The sequence below is a fragment of the Emys orbicularis genome, chromosome 4 (genome assembly GCF_028017835.1).
Source record: "Emys orbicularis isolate rEmyOrb1 chromosome 4, rEmyOrb1.hap1, whole genome shotgun sequence".
In the NCBI taxonomy this organism is placed as follows: Eukaryota; Metazoa; Chordata; order Testudines; family Emydidae; genus Emys; species Emys orbicularis.
Window position 1 is genome coordinate 47601768 of NC_088686.1, and position 21468 is coordinate 47623235.

Below are 21468 nucleotides of genomic sequence, written 5' to 3' on the forward strand. Positions count from 1 at the left end.
ATATTGCCAGGCACTCATGCCCTCTGTGGACCACATAGCACTGCCTCTACCTGTAGTGTAACTAATTTTACATTGCCTTTGCTAGTGACGTTCTTGCATAACTTAGAAAAGAAAGCCACCAACATTTTAAATTTATTATGGGGTACTAGAAAGTGCTTCTCAAAAATGTCTTAATATTGACTTTATTTTGTTACAAGTGGCATGGTAAACCTTATAAAAGTCAGAGCTGTCCAGGGTCTCAAGTTTAAAAAATTCTGTTCACTTTGGATAAAAGAATACTTAAGTCATTAGACTATTCAGAAGCAACATTTATGCAGACTAACTTACACTCACAAGACAAACATGACAATTCACTTAATATATGAAGTGAACTGCTGGTAAAAAATAATTGCACAATTACCACACAATCTAGTCACCAATAATAAAAGCAAATGTTTTGCATTTTACAAATATTTTTAAATCAGAAGTTCAGCCATTATCTGTGAAGGCATACTTCATATCTTAGGCACTGGACCCAGCTTAGAGGTAAAATGTCTTGGGCAACATGATTAAGAGTCATCACCTATTCAAGGACATCCATATGAAGTTTACGTACAGTACTACAAATACATCAGATACTGCCATAAATTTAATAAGAATACAAAACATTATTAAATACATCTTTCACTTCATGGCACATCAAGCATGTTAACACCACTTGTTATACATCTGAATTAGTAATGGTCAATTGTGGTTATGTTTTATTGAATATTTTCCTTTCTGTAACTGAGAAATATACAGTTTGGATTTACTTCCATCAGGCCTCTTAAACCACACTTCATCATGGTTAATTGTTGTAATTATGGCACTGAAAAGAAAAAAAATAGGATTTAGAAACAAATGATCTTATAAATCAAAGGATCAGCCCCACAAGTAGAGTGCTCTTTTGGAATACTAAATATTTGCATTAAGAAGTACTAGGCCCAGACAGCTACTGCCTCCTTCCTGATTATGTTGATATTTTTAACAACAGAATTCTGTAGCTGACACTAAAGATACATGGATATATCTAGGAACACTATATCTTCACCAATAATTTTTCATCCAATAAAAATGATAGTTCTAATGAATCTCAAACATTTAATTTGGTTAAACACAGCACTCATCTTCCCTTTTAATGTATAGGGTCTATAATAAAAATACAAGTTTGTCTCATAGTACCCATTGAGAAGACCTTATCAATCCACCAATCTGAAGTGGGCTTCCTGGAAAAAAACGAACAAGTCAAACGAAATTGCTCTCCAGCAAAAAGAAAGTTAGGAAGAACTTGTATTTAACTGTTAGCCAGTACACACGTAAAGGAAAAACTGAACTGGTTGGCTAATTGAACTTTTTTTTTTTTTTTTTTTTTTTTTTTTTTACATGGATTACTTAGTTAAACATTAATGCAAACACTTTTGGAGTTGTTTTTCCTCATTGTTCATTAGTAGAAAGCAGTTTCAAGGCACATTCCATACTTTCCTTTGGACCACCTGATTTAAGGATTAAAATATAAATATAATTAGACACTTGATTGCTAGTGGTGTGCCAGTTCAGTCATTATTACTTTGACACTCAGATGAAGAGAATTCACAGAATCATGAAAATGTAGGAAAGGAAGGGACCTCCAGAGGATATCTAGTCCATCTCCCTGAACAGCAGCAGGACCAAATATACCTAAACCATCTCTGATGGGTGTCTGTCTAACCTGTTCTTAGACAATGCCAAAGATGGGGATTGCAAAACTTCCCTAGGTAACAATTTCAGTACTTAATCTTTATAGTTAGCAAGTTTTCCCCCAATATTTAACATTAATCTCCCTTGCTGCAGAGTAAGACCATTACTTCTTGTCCTACCTTCAGTGGACCTGGAGAACAATTGATCACCATCCTCTCTATAACAGTCCTTAACATATATGAAGACTATCATCAGGTCATGTCCCCTCCCTCACCCGCAGTCTTCTTTCTCAAGACTAAACATGCCCATTTAAAAAAAAAAAACACTTTTCCTCATGTCACATTTTCTAAACCTCTTCTCATTTTTCTTGCTGTCCTTTGGATTCCTCCCAATTTGTCCACATCTTTCTTAAAGGGTGACATTCAGTAGTGCTCTCAGTACTCTAGCTGAGGGCTCAGTACTGAGTAAAGTTGGACAATTACCTCCCAAGTCTTACATACGACACTCCTGTTAATACACCCCAGAATGATATTAGCCTTTTTCACAACTGCATAACATTTTTTACTCATTCAATTTGTGATCCACTATAATCCCCAGATCCTTTTCTGCAGTACTATTGCCCACCCAGTTATTCCCCATTTTATATTTATGCATTTGCTTTTCCCTTCTTAAGTGAAGGACTTTGTACTTATCTTTACTGAATTTCATCTTGTTGATTTCAGAGCAAGTCTCTAATTTGCCAAGGTAGTTCTAATCCTCTCCTCCGAAGTGTTTGAAAGTCCCCCAGTGGCATCACCCACAAATTTTATAAGCACACTCTCCATTATCCTATTAACGAAAATATTGACTACTACTGGACCTAGGACAGACCTCCTGCCACTATACATGTCCTCCCGGTTTGAAAGCAAACCATTGTTAACTACTCTGAGTATGGTTTTTCAACCAGTTGTGCATCCACTTGATAGTAATTTTATCTAGACCACATTTTCCTAGTTTGCTTACGACAATGTCACGTGGGACTGTGTCAAAAGCTTTACCAAAAAAAAAAAAAAATCCAAGGTAAGTGTCCACTGTTTCCCCCTTATCCACTAGGCCAGTAATCCAGTCAAAGAAGGTATTAGGTTGGTTTGGCATGATTTGTTCTTGACAAATCCTAGAAGATAATAAATGACAAGTAATAGCCAACAAGGGCCTTAAAAATATATTCTCTAATAATTCATTCCAGTATCTTTCCAGGTATTCGAGTCCGGCTGACTGGTCTATAAATCCCTCCGGTCCTCTTTGTTCCTCTTTTTAAAGACTTCTGGATTTCACCCATCCTCTGAGTTCTCAAAGATATTCTCTAAATTATATTAAAATTGCAACCGTTTACTCAGCCTTGAAATAACTAATATATATTAGAGGATCATGTAGTACTTGGATATTTGCAGTGTACAAATTACATACCATATATTCTCGTTCATAAGCTGAATTTTTTTAGTAACAAAGGGACGCACCAGAGAAGGGGGTCGGCTTATGAACGGGTATAGAGAGGGAGAGGTGGGACACAGCCCCTCCCCCCAACAGAGGGAGCAAGGAGAGGCAGCACAGCCAGCAGAGCCAGAAGGGAAGAGGCGGGGCCAGAGTCTCTCTGCTTCTGGCCACGCTGCTCTCCCCCCAGCCTCCGAAGCAGCTGCAACTCCGGGGCTGGCAGGCTGCAGCCGTGCTGGTCGGCCCCACCCCCCAGGGCACGCTGTGGCCCCGCCACCCGGCTTGCCGGAGCACACTGCGGCCATGCCGCCCAGCCCAGCCCGCTGAAACATGCTGCGACCGCGCTGCCCAGCCTCCCGGAGCAGCTCCAGCCAGGCGAGAGACATCCTCCCCTGGCCCTCCCCAGATAAGGTGGGAAGGGAGGGGATAGAGAGAGTGTGGGGGTCCCGGGCTAGGGGTGGGGTCATGTGGGGGGTGGTCACAGGGATTACTCCCCTAACCCTCAGCTTCTCCCCCCCCAAAAAAATTTCCCCGCCAGCTGCTGTCCCGGCCTGTCAGGGTAAGCAGCTGGCGCACCGGAACACTTTGATTTCTTAGATTTACCTCCGTGCCTGCGGACGCTCGAGGTAAACAAACCATCTCAGCCCACCAGTGGCTTATCCTGATGGCCCGGGAACCATAGTTTGCTGACCCCTGAATTATAGGGTCGGCTTATGAACGGATCATAAAAATTTTCCATTTTTACTTATCCATCTTGGGGGGTCGGCTTATAAATGAACCGGTTTATGATCAAGTATATACGGTAGTTTAAAGCTGTGGTGACAATAGACAACCTCAAAGTAAGAGCTATTTATTTACACAACTCACATCACAGCCCATATCAGATCTCCAGATTATCTCAATAGTGTAAATTTAACATACTCTTAATCGTTGCTGAATGGCATAGCTGCTCTGATGTAGCAGGATCCAGTGCAGGATGAGGCATATGTCAATCAGAGCATGGCTTTCATAGATTTATGTATGAATGTTTGAACACATTTACCTGCGTGATCCTGTCCAAAAATTTAACAAAAGTCTTCAAACTCAATGCAAGGCAAAATGGGAAAGGGCAAAATGATTTCCACAGATTTGTTTCATGACGGTTAATGTAAGTGCTAAAATAAACAATGTATAATTGTATTCAAATTCTTTCCTGCTTCAGCTCTAAACAGTTTTTTATTTTTTTAAACTCCCTGTTCAAATGTTTTCCCTGATCATAAGAGTAACAAAAATAATCAGTAGATACAGTTGACTTCAATTACTATCGTCCAATTCAGATGGATTCCTCCATTACAGAAGAGTAGTTTCTCACACAAACCTGTGTGGCTTTGCATATATTGGATCAAACTCGGCCCTACGATTTACTTGTATCATACCATTGAAGCTGATGGTTGTTGAAGTTTGAAGGTGGAAATTTAGCTGTGAATACATTTATCCATATACTGGGCAGAGGTTCATATTTATCTACTTTTTCAATTTATTGCTTAAAATTCACTGAAATTTAAAAGGTCCTACAGATTCAACATAATTTGTACTTTAATCCATATTTAACAAAGATTCTAGTCTGGGAATAGTTAAGAGGTTCATGTTCTAAACAGAGCTCCAACTTTTCAGAACATCAGACATTTGAAAGCAAGGACACATGATTTACCACTGGTTTAAAGCAGTTGTCAGCAAGTCTGGAAATATTCAGGTAAGATTCCATTTAAAACTGGGTCAAAACTTGATCCAAACTTAATCCCCTTGATCCAAACACACCAAGGAAAAAGTTCCAGAATCTGGTAACAAGTTTCGGGACTTCAATCTATATGGTAAAATCCTGGCCCCATTTAATTCCCATTAACTACAATGGAGCCAGGACTTCACTCATAGATCAAAATCTATCACATCTCTGCCCTCTTACATAGAAATTGCCATACTAGATCAGACCAATGTTCAATCTAGTCCACTGTCCTGTCTGATGTCAGTACCAAGTCCTGTCTTGCCTCTATCAAGTACTAGAAACTACAAAGAGAACATTTATAGAATTGCCTCTCCCAGGTTTTTAATCAGAGTTTTTCCTGAGGTGGAGCAGCTTGTGAAAGGATTCATTGGGGAAAAAATAGGAGCAAGTATTTGACATTTTCAATGGCTTTTTAATTAATGTATTACACAAATTTAGCATGTGGGCTCAGATTTCATTTTTATAAACAAAGTCTGATAGCCTGATGTCCTCTCTTCTATGTGGAATTGCAGCCAGAGAAAAATATAGATGGAAAGTCTAAGGAAATATAGTATTTTAAGTGTGGTATATTTAGTGGGTTAAGATATGGAGTTTTGTTTATACTCATGTTTTAGGTAGGACTGTGAAGTGATTAAAAAAATTAATCGCAATTAATCATGCTGTTAAACAATAGAATACCATTTATTTTAAATATTTTTGGTTTACTACATTTTCAAATGTATTAATTTCAAATTACAACACAGAATACAAAATGTACAGTGCTCACTTTATATTTATTTTTATTACAAATATCTGCACTGTAAAAAACAAAATTGTATTTTTCAATTCACCTCATACAAGTACTGTATGCAATCTCTTTATCATGAAAGTTGAACTTACAAATGTAGAATTGTGTACCAAAAAAACTGCATTCAAAAATAAAACAAAGTCCACTCAGTCCTACTTCTTGTTCAGCCAATCACTTAGACAAACAAGGTTGGTTATAATTTGCAGGAGATAATGCTGCCTGCTTCTTGTTTACAATGTCACCTGAAAGTGAGAACAGGCGTTTGCATGGCACTGTTGCAGCTGGCGTTGCAAGACATTTACGTGCCAGATTTGCTGAAGTTCATATGCCCCTTCATGCTTCAACCACCATTCCAGAGGACATGCTTCCATGCTGATGATGGGTTCTGCTCGATAACGATCCAAAGCAATACGAACTGTTCATTTTCATCATCTGAGTCAGATGCCACCAGCAGAAGGTTGATTTTCTTTTTTGGTGGTTTGGGTTCTGTAGTTTCCGCATCACAGTTTTGCTCTTTTAAGACGTCTAAAAGCATGCTCCACACCTCATCCCTCTCAGATTTTGGATGGCACTTCAGACTCCTAAACCTTGGGTCAAGTGCTGTAGCTATTTTTAGAAATCTCACATCAATACCTTCTTTGAGTTTTGTCAAATCTGCTGTGAAAGTATTCTTAAAACAAACATGTGCTGGGTCATCATCCTAGACTGCTATAACATGAAATATATGGCAGAATGTGGGTAAAACAGAGCAGGAGACCCCCAAGGAGTACAGTCACAAATTTAATTGACATTTTTTTAACGAGCATCATCAACATAGAAGCATGTGCTCTGGAATGGTGGCCGAAGCATGAAGGGGCATACGAATGTTTAGCATATCTGGCATGTAAATACCTTGCAACACCGGCTACAAAAGTGCCATGCGAACGCCTGTTCTCACTTTCAGATGACATTGTAAATAAGAAGCAGGCAGCATTATCTCCCATAAATGTAAACGAACTTGTTTGTGTTAGTGATTGGCTGAACAAGAAGTAGGACTGAGTGGATTTGTAAGCTCCAAAGTTTTACACAGTTTTGTTTTTGAGTGCAGTTATGTAACCCCCCCCCCCCAAATCTGCATTTGTAAGTTAAACTTTCATGATAAAGAGATTGTACTTCAGTACTTGTATGAGGTGAATTGAAAAATACTATTTCTTTTGTTGATCATTTTTACAGTGCATATATTTGTAATAAAAAACAACAATATAAAGTGAGCACTGTGCACTTTGTATTCTGTGTTGTAATTGAAATCAATATTGAAAATGTAGAAAAACATTCAAAAATATTTAATAAATTTCAATTGGTATTCTATTGTTATAAGTGCGATTAATTGAGATTAATTTTTTTATCGTGATTAATTGTTTTGAGTTAATTACGTGAATTAACTGCGATTGACAGCCCTCGTTTTAGGCTATTATTTCAGACATATACATCAGCTGTCAAATTTTATGTATTTTAAATATTAAGGTAACTAAGCCTCTACACTTAGATCATTTGGTACTTATGCTGGAGGAAGGCAAAAATAGATATCTAGAAGAAAGCAGCTCGTTATCTTTTAAGATAGAAAATATTGATAAGTAACTGACATGGCAACAGCTGACTGAAATTGTAAGGTTGGGCTTTCCATTCACTGTATAATGTATGTTATTGTAAATGGGAGTAGGCTATTTGGCTATGACCTTTACCTTGTAGGGCACTCATCTTTCTTATCAATACATATTGTCTGTCCACGTCCATACCACTCTCCATCATAATAGAGTCTTCCTTCTTCAGACCTAGCACAATGCAGATGCTTTTCTAATTTGACAGGTGCTAAAATGATCAACAGAAATATTTATTACTGACCATGCAGATATTAAAGTCAGGTTTATAAATTTATTTTCAAATACTTAGCATATATGCATGTGCTGATGTAGTTAAGTGTTTAGGGCATTGCTACCTTAGGCAACAATCAAACTAAAATCGAAGATAGTTAAGAGAAGAGATGCTTTTTTCTTTTATCTCCTGAAGTAGTGGGGTCCATTAAAAACTCAATTTTCAGGTAAAATTAACGTTAATTTACATCATGGTAACTGTGGTATATGTGGCAAGTCTAAGTATCAACCATTGATCAAATTTCTTCCTCTTTCTCCCCACACCTCTCCTCCTCTCCAATACAATTGTGTCAGTGTACTATGTCATTAACCACAATACCCCAACAGAAATTTGTCACTAAAGAAAGCAACACCTACTTACTTCCTCTTCTCTTGTTCCCCAACCACTTCCTCCCCCTTGTTTCCCTTTCTACCTAACTTGGGCATCTAAGGTGAATATCACCTTGGTATCCAAACATTGTCCCCTTCCTCTCTCCCAAGTTCTGCTCTTCACTGACTCAGAGCAGCAGAGCATAGTGAAATGGATACGCTCTGCTTAACTTCAATTAGCTGCTGCACACAGAGCAGCTGGGGGAGGTAGAAGCCAGAGAAAAAGCATTTATATGCTGCACTGACATGTATCAAGCCAATCCAATCTGTTTCTCTACAAGTCTACTCCTTCTACTGGTAATCTTCCACCATTTAAGTATTAACCTTGATTTTAAAAACATTTCACCATTTAGAAGATACTGAGACTATAATGAAAATAACTATTTCATACAAATATATGTAAGAAAGACTGTCAGTGGAGAGAGCAACCCTATTGTAAATCACAGAGCACAACAGTGCCTCAACCAAGGCCTGAGAAATAAGAAGCAGCTTAGGGTATGTCTACACTGCAGCAAACACAAAGAGACACACAGCATTGAGTCTCAGAGTCCAGGTCAACTGACGAGGGCTTGTGTAGCAGGGCTAAAAACAGCAGTCTCAGAGACTAGGCCCCAGACCGAGCAGGAGTATCTACATTGCTGTTTGCAGCCCCATGGTGCAAGCCTGAGTCAGCTGACCAGAGCTCTGAGACTCACTGCCATGTTTGTTTTTTCTTTTTGAAGTGCAGACATACCCTTAAAGCCCTCTGCTTTCCTTTCCCCTCCTCAACCACTGCAGTCCCTGTTGTGCCTGATAAATCTCTGTTCTGTCTAGATGAAATCTATGCTGTTGTGCTTAATGAGTTTTGTCTTATGAAACCAGAATGTATTAAGCTGTGAGGTTTTTATTACTTACGTTCCGGCTTTACTCTGTGTGGCCCCAGCGTAGCCATTGCCTTGAAGTACAAAAAAGGAAAAAAGAGAAAGTTAAGAAAGCTTACTTTTTGAACATTTATTAAAAAATGCCTTAAGAAAAGTTCTACTGCAGTGCAGCTCTTTAATATATTAGCATTTACATATATATGTTTAAACGCTTGTTCTAAAAAAAAAAAAAATCAAAAATATTTTATAACATTGCACACCACTGATTAGCTGAATAAAAGCATGCAGAGAAACAGATCCATTATCTGCTTTAATGGGCTTTGATTTTAAATAAATCAGGAGCAATTCTTTATACAATATTTTATAGTTGGTGTTATGTCACTCTGCAGATTGCCAACCAAACCCAAAATAGCACGAAACATTCTTAATTCAGCTTACAATCAATAGCTGCCAGATAAAGATTTTGCATAAAGAAAAGCTCACTCAAAAAGCTATAGAAACAAGCCTCTGCCTAGCTCACAGTTGTATCCAAGTACATTCTACGGTTGTGTGTATAATAATCAGTTTTACTCACTCTCAGCCCTACTTAAGAGCTATTAGGGTGAAATTGTGTCTATGGTCCGATATTTGTTCAGCATAATTCCTGCTGTAGTTTAAGCAAAGCAGTTTCCAACTTTATGTGTTGGACCCTCAATTGTGATGGATTTGCCCATGTTCCCTTGTACCATTCAGGAGCACAGTGGACATTTCTGCTTTGTTCACCTTCTTGCACATGTTTATCTCCTACCCACACCCACCTTCAGTGTCTTTTCTGCATATTTTTCAGCTGTATATTTTTCTATTTTGCTTCCCCTCCTCTAGTGCCAAAGAAGAGGAGGAAGACAGGTTGGTTTTCAAGTAGCCATCCAGTTTTATGTGCAGTCTAGAGAATGTTTACAGTCAGGAAGAGAGGTGGATCCAATGTCATGAAGGTGTCCCTGTCCTGATTCTCTCCTCTAGCCCACCTCCCCTTGAACTAGTCTGGTGTTCCACAAGATGGGAAATACTGCTTATACACCCTGGTGACTAGCTGGTTCTAGGTTTTATTAGGTCCAAGGACATTATGGCAGAAAGGTGGTTTTCTAGCCACTGGGGAGGTACAGTCAGGTTAGACCAGTGGTTCTCAACCTATTTACCATTGTGAGCTGTATATGGGGCCCACAATGTGTTACGTGGGCCGCATCTAATACTACATCTATGCCCTGAGTACGTCACATGGGCTGCAGCTCTGTGCTGATTGGGCCGCAAGCAGCCCAGAGGCTGCAGGTTGAGAACCACTGGGTTGGGACTCTTGCCTCGAGTCCCAACTGCTGCACCACCTGACCGACATCTATGTCATAATGAAATATGTGGTGACAGCAAAATAAACTGAATTTACTATAAAATTAAACAAACTACTGTATTTATTCATTCATTTTCACAATTAATTATAAAATGTTTTTGAAATTTTAAAAAAAGCTGCTGCAGATTTTCCAGCATACTGTACCAGAGTAAAACAGAATTTAGGTCCAGCTTGTTGTAGAGTAAACCAGGCCTTCAGTATGGCATTCCCCATTTTACAGATTAGGAACTGAGGTGAAAAGGCTACGGGTATGCCTACACTGCAACAACAACAACAACACATATCCACCCTGCAGCAGCGAGTCTCAGAACCCAGGTCAGCTGACTTGGACTCACAGTGTGGGGCTAAACACAGCAGTTTAGATGTTCCCGCTTGGGCTGGAGCCTGAGCTCTGAAACCCAGCAAGGAGGGGTGGATCTCAGAACCCAGGCACCAGCCCAAGCAGGAATGTCTACACTGCTATTTTTAGGCCCAGAGAGCCCCATGAGCCCAAGTCAGTTGACCCAGGATATGAGACTCACTGCTGCAGGGTTCTCCATCCCCCATCCTACTCCGTTCTTTGCTGTGAAGACGTACCCTAAGAGACATAGCCAAGGGCAGACTACTCAGTATCAGAGCTAAGTTTAGAACGCACATCACTCTGTTCCCTTGCTATAACTATCAGACTTCATTGCAAAAATACTATTTAGCAATATTTATGCTCTCGATTATTTTAATGGAAGCTTGCCTATATATTTGTAAAATGTATGAGAACAGGGCAACAGGCAACAAAATTGACATTCATCCTCCAATCATACCTTCCTTATTGTTGTCCAATCTTCAAGTATATCGAGGTCCTGTAACATATAAACTATATAGGGACGTTGAAAAGTTAAGGGAATCACTTTTTACAGTGAAATTAGCATAAAAGGTCTACAATCTTCATAAATTTTAAATTACTTAGTGACTCTATTCTGCCATTGCTCCACACACAGAATTCCAAATGAAGTGAAAGAGCACTACAAAAATTAGGTCTGGAGAGCCACACAGCGTACAAGTGTCACTTAAGTTTCCTAGAAGCTATCATATTTACAATTACATTAAGGTTGTTATTGTAGAACACCACAGGGATACAAGACTACAACAGACATTACATACCCATTCTGTACTTGACAGACACCAAAACAATCCTTGTTTCTTGTACTCCAAACAGAATAAATCAATCCTGGCAGCTTATTTTTCTACAACACTGAAAGCAAGCATCTAAATTAACATCTTCAGTGCAGTTTCTTAGTGACTCTAAATCCTATACTATTACATGGAAAAATGTTAAGGTTGAGAAATCAAGTATCTGAAAGACTGGAAATACTGAGTTAAAGTTCAAAAGCTCTACCTTAAAATATCAACTCTGTACCACAAGTTGTTAATTACTACAATATACACAAATACAAAACAGAATATTGTAAAGTAGAGTGTATAAAAGTCTTCAGATCTGTCTTGTTTTTTCAACCTCAGCAAGCTATATAACACAAGGCAAGTTTGAAAAAGTTGATAAATTATGAACGTTTAAAGTTAAATCGCCCTGACTTTAAAAAACACATTAGTTTTGAAGCAGTTTGAGAAACTGGAAGAAAAAGTTTAAGTTGTTGAAATTAAACATTCATTACTAATCAACACTTTTAAAAAAAAAATTATTTTGTAGTTCTCATTGTGATTTCAAGTCAAGTTCAAAGACTATGTACTGTAACATACTGAAAGACTAAGAAATTCCAGTATGCATTACATATTGTGTTAGATAAATTTAACCATACTTTAAGAAATAAGCACAAGACAGCAAATTAACATGGATCTCTGTCTGTAAAAATAAGTAAGAACTGCCAATGTATCTTGTAATTTGAAGCTATTCGGCTTGACACCTCCAGCACACAGCCATCCTGTGCATGAATACTTGGAAATTTATACCACATAATTCCTTTTAGCAATTTCTGTATTAGAAGACCAGACGATAGAGTTACATCCAAACAACTGAATAACCACCACTTAAATTTCTGGCACTAGCTAAAAGCATCTCCACTAAGCTGAATTTATGATAATGCCATCTTAACTGAGTAACATTCATTATTATCCACTGTCATTACGACAGGTCATCTTTCTGAGAAATATTCCAATAAAGCAGCAGTCTTGATGTGTGTGTCCCAATTAGAGACACACAGAATAAAATAGACAGTGATAGACTTTAAAAAAGAAAGCCACAACTTTAACTTCATTTCGCTTTTAAATTTTAATAGGGGGACCTAAACACCTCAAATATCATGTGTTTTGAGTCTGATGTGATATTAAATGGCCTCCATACTAAAAAAATATATATATATATTTAGGGTTGATCCCCTTGGGCTGAATCCTAGGAGTTAGGCCTACCTTTGAATTCTCTCATCCTCCCCTGCAAGGGGGAAGTGAGGGTGCATCTGAAGGGTACCTCAGTTTGCAAAGACTTTAGACCTCCCGTTCCTCCAGGCTAAGAGCATCTACCAATCATCTCCTGGGTTTTGTGTTTACTTCTGGAAGCTGGCTCCTTTGAGCCTCTCACCTGCACTGGACATCAGCTGTAAACGGTGACAAAATTATGAATTCACAGCTTTTGAATCTTGTCCTTTCTCCCTATTAACCTAAACCTGCAAACATTAGCAACCCTGACCTCCGGAATTTAAAATATGCAATCAAAAAGTGATAAACATAGAGCTCTTAAGCCTTAACAATTAGACCGCAGTCAGTAAACAAGGTAAAGGATACTCAAGATATGGAGTTCAATTGCACAAGCTACAGAACATAGTACAAGAAAAGGTCAACAAGTAAGTTACTTTCTGCATAGTGTAACTCCCTTTCAAAAAGTTACCTGGAGAGGGGCATCTTTTGTCCAAGTTTTACCCTGTTTTTACTCCACAGTTGAACATTCCATCGTCATCTAATCTCAACCACAATGTCATATTAAGCCTCCTCTCTCCCCCTACTGCCAAATTCTGTCACTGGTACTAGAAGTGTGTTTGGCACTGTACAAAACAAATACAAATCTTTGCCTCTGAAGTTTCCACCTCTGACATCTCCACAAAAAACCCAACCTTCTACCTCTAAAGCGAAGTCCAGATGTTGGTCATTTTACCTCAGTTACTGCAACCTCTTTCTCTAGTTTTCCTGCTTCTGACAGGACTACTTTTCAACCCCTCAAAAATACTGCTATTGATCATGTCAGTCTTCAAATTGCTTCTCTACTATTCACAAATTCAAGTTTCTAATTTTCACCTTCAAAACACCAACTACAACTCCACCTACATTCATTTCATCTTCCTTTTACCTAGATCTCCAAAGCCATCCTCCAGAATCATTCATTTCATCCTCCGTCTCCTGATCCTCATATCATGCCATCCTTATGCTGTTAACTCCTTATTTATCCTTGCGTTCTGGGAAGCTATCATTTTTATTCAAATTTATCAATTTCTTAAACTTCTGAAAGCATATCAATATTGGACTTTAGTGGCTTAACATTATCAGAAAAATGGTTCTACATTTCTTGGAGATTATGTATCCATTGTCCCATCATCTTGCGTAGCATGTGCAAGGAACTGTATGTTTTTTTAAATTAAAGATTGCCAACTCCTTGGAGTGAGAATCATGTGTTTCTCCATGCACCAAGCATAATGACACTACTTACTAGACATATCAAAAAATGCTTTGCTGTCTTACCAGAAAAAGTTTATGGTGAGTTTTTTAAAAGACTAGAATTTGGGATTAAATCCCTCGTATTTTAAAAGATCACTGTCAATGGCCAGTAGAATTAGTTTCCAAATTTTATCTAATTTAGAGTATTCTCTGTGCCTTCTCGCTTACTTTCCCCTAAACTTCCTTTGAATCCTCTCCCTTCACTCCTAAATTGTTCTGTAAGCATGTTTAGAATATGCTTTTCCTCTCTTTTTGGCCTATGTTACTCTCACTGTTATGATTGCTACTATGTAACAACTTCCTTCCTCTGTTTTTGCTGCCTGGAGCTGATGCCATGGATCAGTGTATTGAAACAAAGTCAAAGCAGAAATCTGGCTGACATGTTCAAGAATTCAATTGCTTCTATTTTTGGAAGTGGAAAATTAGATGGAATTAAAAACAGTCACTTTTGCAATTACTCAACAGTGAAACTAGTATTTTGAAAACAGTGATCTTAATCTGGATTTTCAAGGTCACAAAAGGTGACCTTTCAACTAGATTTCCACCACAATTAGAACAAAATCTGTCTGCCAAGAACAGCAGTAAGAAAGTATTTATTAAGCATTCCTCTAGAGTTGAGCATCTTTTTCAATGAGAGGCTATCAGCAGCCTAGCAGCTACACCTCTACCGCGATAGAACGCTGTCTTTGGGAGCCAAAAAAATCTTACCGCGTTATAGGTGAAACCGCGTTATATTGAACTTGCTTTGATCCACTGGAGTGCGCAGCCCTCCCCCCCCCCGGAGCACTGCTTTACCGCGTTACATCCGAATTCGTGTTATATCAGGTCGTGTTATATCGGGGTAGAGGTGTACTAGGAGATAAGAGATTGTTATGGGAAAACGAATACACCAATTATCAGGGCCGGCTCCAGCATTTCTGCCGCCCCCAGAAAAAAAAGAAAGCCGCGATCGGTGGCGGCAGTTCAGCGGCAGGTCTTTCGCTCCTAGAGGGAGTGAGGGACCTGCCACCCCCGAATTGCTGCAGGTGCCGCCCCTCTCCGTTGGCCGCCCCAAGCACCTGCTTGTTAAGCTGGTGCCTGGAGACGGCCCTGCCAATTATGTACCCAAAAAATAGACAAAGGACAAAATACTTGCATATTTGATTGCCATTTATTCAATACTCAGACAAGATACAGTCACCTGCAAAAAAACCACCACACCTGTCCAATCCTTTTGAAATATTAACATTTGATATACATGCTTGGTCTGTTAGATGTGTATTCAGAGATTTCACTTTATTTAATAAAAATCACTGGAAGTGACGTGTCATGGACTTTGTAATCATGCTCACTCTGATATGGTAGGAACTTGTTAAATACAGAGATATGACACAGGGATAGCTCAGTGGTTTGAGCATTGGCCTGCTAAACTCAGCGTTGTGAGTTCAATCCTTGAGGGGGCCATTTAGGGATCTGGGGCAAAAAATCTGTCAGGGATGGTACTTGGTCCTGCTGTGAAGGCAGTGGACTGGACTCCTTGATCTTTCAAGGTCCTTCCAGCTCTATGAGATAGGTATATCTCCATATTAAAAAAAAAAAAAAAAAAACACTGGATAATGTCCCTCTAAACAAAAATTCACTGTTGTAAATGATTTTTGTTACGGATATTTACATGGCAAGGATTTGCAAGCCTGTTAAGACTTCCTAAATATAGTAAAAAAAATATATTATTGCTTAAGCAGACAATATAACAGGAGAACAAGTGGTAAGAAGGCTATAAAACACAAAATGCTGCACAGACAAGAACGATAGAAAAAGGATATCTGATATGACAACTGGTTTCTTTTTATCTGGACTAAATGGATCCTTCCTTTTTTTCCTGGACTGTAGTTCATCATTCCATAATTCTGAAAAAAGCATAATAAGAATGCTACAATTACATTAATGAATTTGATGTTTAACTCTTTTACAGTAAAAAAATTGTCTGACAAGGATATAAATCAGATTTTCTGGTACATGCTCTTTGTGAGAAGAATGGCAATTTTCACATTTTAATGTACTATATTTTGTAGGCCTTAATTTTGGCAGACAGATAAAATTAACAGATTCTCACCATAGCAGACAAGGCATAGTAACATCTGCTCTAACAGCAGATTGTATCTACTTTAAGTTCATTGAGGCTTAGAATAAAGTCTAAAATATAATTAACAGCATTCCACAATGTGATGAAAGGCTCTATAGATGCAGTACTTGCATATAATTGACCCAGCAGTTAGCTACCAGATGACAGATATGACAATTTTCTGCAATATCCTTGAACAGCCTTATTGAATCAAGTTTAACTATCTTTGGAGTCCATTGTATTAAATGAAAAGGTTAAGTATTATTACAGGCCAGGATTGCATGTAACTTTTCGCTGGGGGGGAAGGGGAGTGAGATGGGATATGAACCCAGGCACATTATGAACTTCAAAGGACTACGTTGAGCAATGTACCAGTCAAGAATGGACTTTTGGGACACAGTATCAAGTGTTTGCCTGGTGAATCTCTATAGATTAATAGAATTTCCCACCTGCAGTTATGCAAAAATCCAGCCTGTTGAAATTACAGCCTGAAGAGGGAACCATTGTCTACTGATTACCTGTTCCCAGAACCCGAAGATCAAAGGCCCAATCTATATAAAAGAAAAGACTAACCTATTCATGGGAGTGCTAGTTCTAAGCTAAGGCTGCTATGAACTTGTAACCACAGAAAAAATGCCTTTGTGAGGTATGAAGGATTGACTCCTACCATAGCCCTGGTTGGAGATGGGGGAGTTCTCTGGTAAGCTTATTGGCATACGTGCAAGTTCTTTTCTTTTCTGTAATGTTTTCTCTGTAATGCCTTCACCTTAAGAATAAATGTGATTGCTTATAAAGGACTGTGTGGTAAATTGTGACTACTGGCAATTACAGCTGCTCATATTCTTTGTAGAGAAAGCAAAGCAGAGAAATAGACCTGCTTAGGTAGTCTGGTTTGATGGGGAAATCATAGTGTAGACAGGGAACGCTGCAGCAGGGAAAAAACCCAGTCAGGAGGGAGAGAGATGTGGGTCTCTGCCCAGGAGAGGTGATGGCCGAGGAGCCTAGAGTGGGTGCTCTTAATGGCCCATGGAGGGACAATACAGGTGCAGTTGCCCTAAACTATGACACCAAGTCATTAAAAATCTTTCAAATCCTATTTACCTGAGGTAATGTCAATGCTATGCCTGTCTTCTTCTAATCTTCTGATCTTCTCTTCTAGTTCACTTTGTACAGTATCATACAACAAGAGCTTCTCACTCTGAAACAAAAGCAAGAAATTATAACTTATGCATTCATGCATGTTTATCAACTAAATGCACTTGACATCAACTGATTTAGAAGTTCAGGTGCAACATGATAAGAGTCGCTTATGCATTTAGATACAGCCATGAAGCATAAGCCACATTTTGCACCTGATTTTGAGTCCCTCATCCACCTGCTTTTTCAGTGTGATGTCCCAGCCCCTTAAAGCTTACACTTATTCCAGATATTTCATGTGGATGCAAGATATACAGATATCAAAGAAGGGTGCATGTGCTGAGGATTTGAGTGGGACCATGATAGGAAGGAGATGTAAAGCAAGCAGCTAGATCTCCACCAGAATGTTCTCTAGTTGGACATTATCTCCCATCATGACTGTCTGACGAAAGACTCACAATGAAGAATAGAGAAGATGGTCGACCCATCACTCATGCTCTTCTCAAGATATGAAGTAGATCTAAAGCAAAAATGGAACACAAAGAGCACTGGAAACAGTCTATTGATTAGGTCAGGATAATGAAGAATAAACCTGAATGAATGGCAGTTCTTACCAAATTGGAGGGGCTTTGGGTGTGGGTCAAGGACGTGGATTGTGTGCATTGATCAAGACTTGCCCACTCCTTCAGTCCTATAAAGTCACTCCCAGGAACACAGGAAATACCAGACTGGATCAAATACATGATCAATATAGTCCGGTATCCTATCTCCAACCAAATTCACTATGGACTTCATATTCAGAATGTACTGTAGTGGTACAGATTAGTGGTGTGCAGATTAAATTGTCTATTTACACCTGGTCAAGTTTTCCAAATTCGTAAGTTTTTAAAAATTTAGGAAAAAAATAATTATGTTTTATTAAAACTTCCCCATATTTTAGCCAGATCTAATCTTTGTTAACTATAGTACTAGTAGAAGTTAGATTCTCTTATAGAATTGTATTAACAATTGTCCTTTGAACTTTTTGAACAAATGAAGAAGTGACTGCTCCAATAGAAATAGTATGTCCAGAATAATGCAACCTAGAGTGTTGAACTGAAACACTCCTAAATCAGCAGTGACAACCATACAATAGTTTAAAACATTGTAATTTAATTAGCACTTTTCAAAGGGGATATATAAACTCTACCACCATTCGGTTCCAAATACATTAATGGCTTATCTTTAATTATAGGTATTGTACTAGCCCCTTCCTTCATTGACAAACAGAAGCAGATGCATACGCAAGCCTGGATTCTCTATATAATCCAACAAATACTTCAGCTGCTTTCCCATCCCTCAAGGTTGCTGGCTTTAAAGTTAAGAATGGTCATACCATGGATTTTATTTACACAATAGTACATATTTGACACAATAATTATAAACTGCTTAGATATGGCAATTAGACTTTTAAAGAAATTTAAAACAGTATCTGAAATCCCAGAACTGTGCAAGTCATTTTGCATTATATGAGTTTTGGGCTTTGGGGAAGTACCTTTATTGCTCCTTTCATTTGCTGGGGGGGATAGCTCAGTGGTTTGAGCATTGGCCTGCTTAAACCCAGGGTTACGAGTTCAATCTTTGAGGGTTCTGGGGTTAGGGATCTGGGGCAAAAATCTGTCTGGGGATTGGTCCTGCTTTGAGCAGGGGGTTGGACTAGATGACCTCCTGAGGTCCCTTCCAACCTTGATATTCTATGATTCTATGTCTCCTAAAGGATGACAAATATACATGCATCTTTGGAGGGTTTGGGTTTTTTTGTTTTTATTTGAATTGCAACAGATAATGACTCCTAGAAGGACTGAGAGAAAATGAAGAGGAAACACTCACTAGTCATATTCTCTTTTATCTACAATAGCACCTGAGGCAGTTCAGTTGGCTGAGAAATGATCTGGTACCAAAAAAACAGTTTCTACAGCTGCACCTAAAATTGCACTGGAATTCATCTCTTCTGTAATATAAAGGCTTGGATGCCTGACTTGATTCATGCGAACATATCAGATTCCCTGTTGTCAAAGATATCCGAAATGTAAAGAAAAAAAAAAAGAAAAGAAAAAACCACATGAAGGAAATACAAGAAAAGATGGAGGCTTTGGAAATTCAAGAAGAAAGCACCAAGACGCTTCCTCAAGTCCTTATTAAGGATAAATTGCCAAGATGTAGATAAGAGAAAAGTTATATTTACCTCACTTTTAAATATACAAAATACTTATGTTCATACACATTTAACCCCCATTTAGAATTATAAGTCTGTTTCACAACTTTCTATTGTAACTTCCACATCAGTGAATGAAAGAGGTTAAGGACTTATGTCCGTTAATGTTAATAACCTACAGCGCATTTGAGCTCCTGCCAGTGGGGGAGGGGCAGCACGCTCTTAGAAATGTCCCCTTCCCCTTGTGCAGCATGTGGTCATGCCAGCTGGGACAGACCCACATCATTCTGGGAAGTACTGAAAACTCTGATAATCTGGGAATGCATAAGTAGCCATCCCCCTAGAACCCTCCACCAGCCCCCACTTATCCTGAGAGCCCCCACACACATCCCAGCATCCCTGACATACTTCTTGCTTGTTGCAGCTCCACCAGCTAGTTCCCCATCCCCCAACATCCTCGATTCCTGCCACAGCCCCCAACATCTGCCACTCATCACCATTCACCCTGCAGCCCCCCCCCCCCCACAAACACACACTCCCACTCATCTCATAACCTGTCACCAACTCACCCCCAACTCCTCCCCAGCCACTCACCGGTGTCCTCCCAGCGCAGCACTCCGCTCCCATCCTGAGCTAGAGAGGCTCTGCCCAATCCCAGCAGCTCTGTCACTATCATCACCCACCCTGCACTCCATGAAGCAGGCCAAATTTGAGTGATGAGTGGCTTTGCGACCCTGTGCACCACATCATAACACTACGCATCCAGTGACTGGGGCCCCGACTGAGATGGGGGCCCTGTGCAAGCACACGGAGTGCTTTAGGACAGGCCTGGATTAACCAAAGGCAGGGCTCTCACTGAAGGGGATTGTATTTAGGAATTTGTTTTCAATGGGTCTGTAACTCTTGTGATTTATGTCAAGAGAGTGTCAGATTTCTTTGCTAAGCCTATGCTTTACTGCCATGTTATCCCTGAAGGGTATAACAAGAAAATTGGAGCTCCTACAGCTTGGTGTGGGGGGAGGAAACAAAGGCTTGTCTAACAACTGGAGGGTCAGGAGGGCTAAGGCACTGGGTCTGGAGCGTTGGAAGCCAGATTGCAGGGTCCCACTGCCCAAGAATGGTGTCAGACATGAGGGAGTATGCTTCAGAGATACAGAGCTCGGAACATGATCAATCACTATCCAGACCCAGGAGGCTTAGAAGCACATGGAATTCAATCTCAGTAGACTGATGTCTATTCAGAAATGGACTAGATCAGGTTGTGACAATTTACATCCAGGTAAACAGGTAATAGTATCAAAATATGAAGATCCATATTAGTCCAGACATTTCAAGTATTATATGCACTCACAGAAAGAAATTCTGCTTGTAAAAACAAAAGCTTCTATCTCTGGGTTTAAAGGTTTTGATACTTTTTTCCACCTGAACAAGGATCAACAGAATTACCGTATATACTCATTCATTAGCCCGTTCGTTTATAAGACAACCCCCCCAAAATGGATAGGTAAAAATAGCAAAAACTGTATGACCCTTTCATAAGCTGACCCCATATTTCAGGGTTTGGAAAACTTTGGCTCCCGGCCTGTCAGGGTAAGCCACTTCCCGCAGCTCCCACTGGCTGGGAATGGTGAACCACGGCCACAGGGAGCTGAGGGGCTCTATGCCTGCAAATGCTCCAGGTAAACAAAACGACAATGTATTAGATATTCAATTTAATGATTAAAATCCATCACATTTTGGTGTAGACCCGTTTATAAGCTGACCCCTGCTCTTTGATGCGTCACTTTTTTACCAAAAATATTCGGCTTATGAATGAATATATACAGTAATTGTTCTACAACTCTGTCTATGCAAATACTTTTCTATCTATTGCTGAAATTATCAGAGATTCTACTGAAATAGAAACATGTCTAATTCTCTCATACCCGTTTTTGAATAGTGACAACATTATTTTCTGCCCATAAGCTGCTTTTAAAAATAGAATTATTGCAAAATGTGACTGCTGTATTTATGGTAGAATACCACTAACTATTTTCTCAGATGCCTATTATATAAAAGAGATTCCAAAAATGATCGGAGGTCTTTTCAATCTTAGACGGGCCCTGTTAA

The 21468-nt window shown here is 39.1% G+C and overlaps 1 protein-coding gene across 1 annotated transcript in view; it reads right to left on the minus strand.

The window, feature by feature from the left end:
- Nucleotides 1–723: 723 nt before the first annotated feature.
- The window catches only part of BRMS1L (BRMS1 like transcriptional repressor), a 41766-nt gene continuing 21021 nt past the window's right edge, over nt 724–21468 (minus strand). The window contains exons 5-10 of the mRNA XM_065403640.1: nt 17130–17226; nt 15730–15813; nt 11032–11096; nt 8888–8927; nt 7436–7562; nt 724–847 (exon numbers count right to left, since the gene is read on the minus strand). Coding sequence (XP_065259712.1) covers nt 724–847; nt 7436–7562; nt 8888–8927; nt 11032–11096; nt 15730–15813; nt 17130–17226 — 537 coding nt within the window. The remainder of the gene's footprint in view (nt 848–7435; nt 7563–8887; nt 8928–11031; nt 11097–15729; nt 15814–17129; nt 17227–21468) is intronic.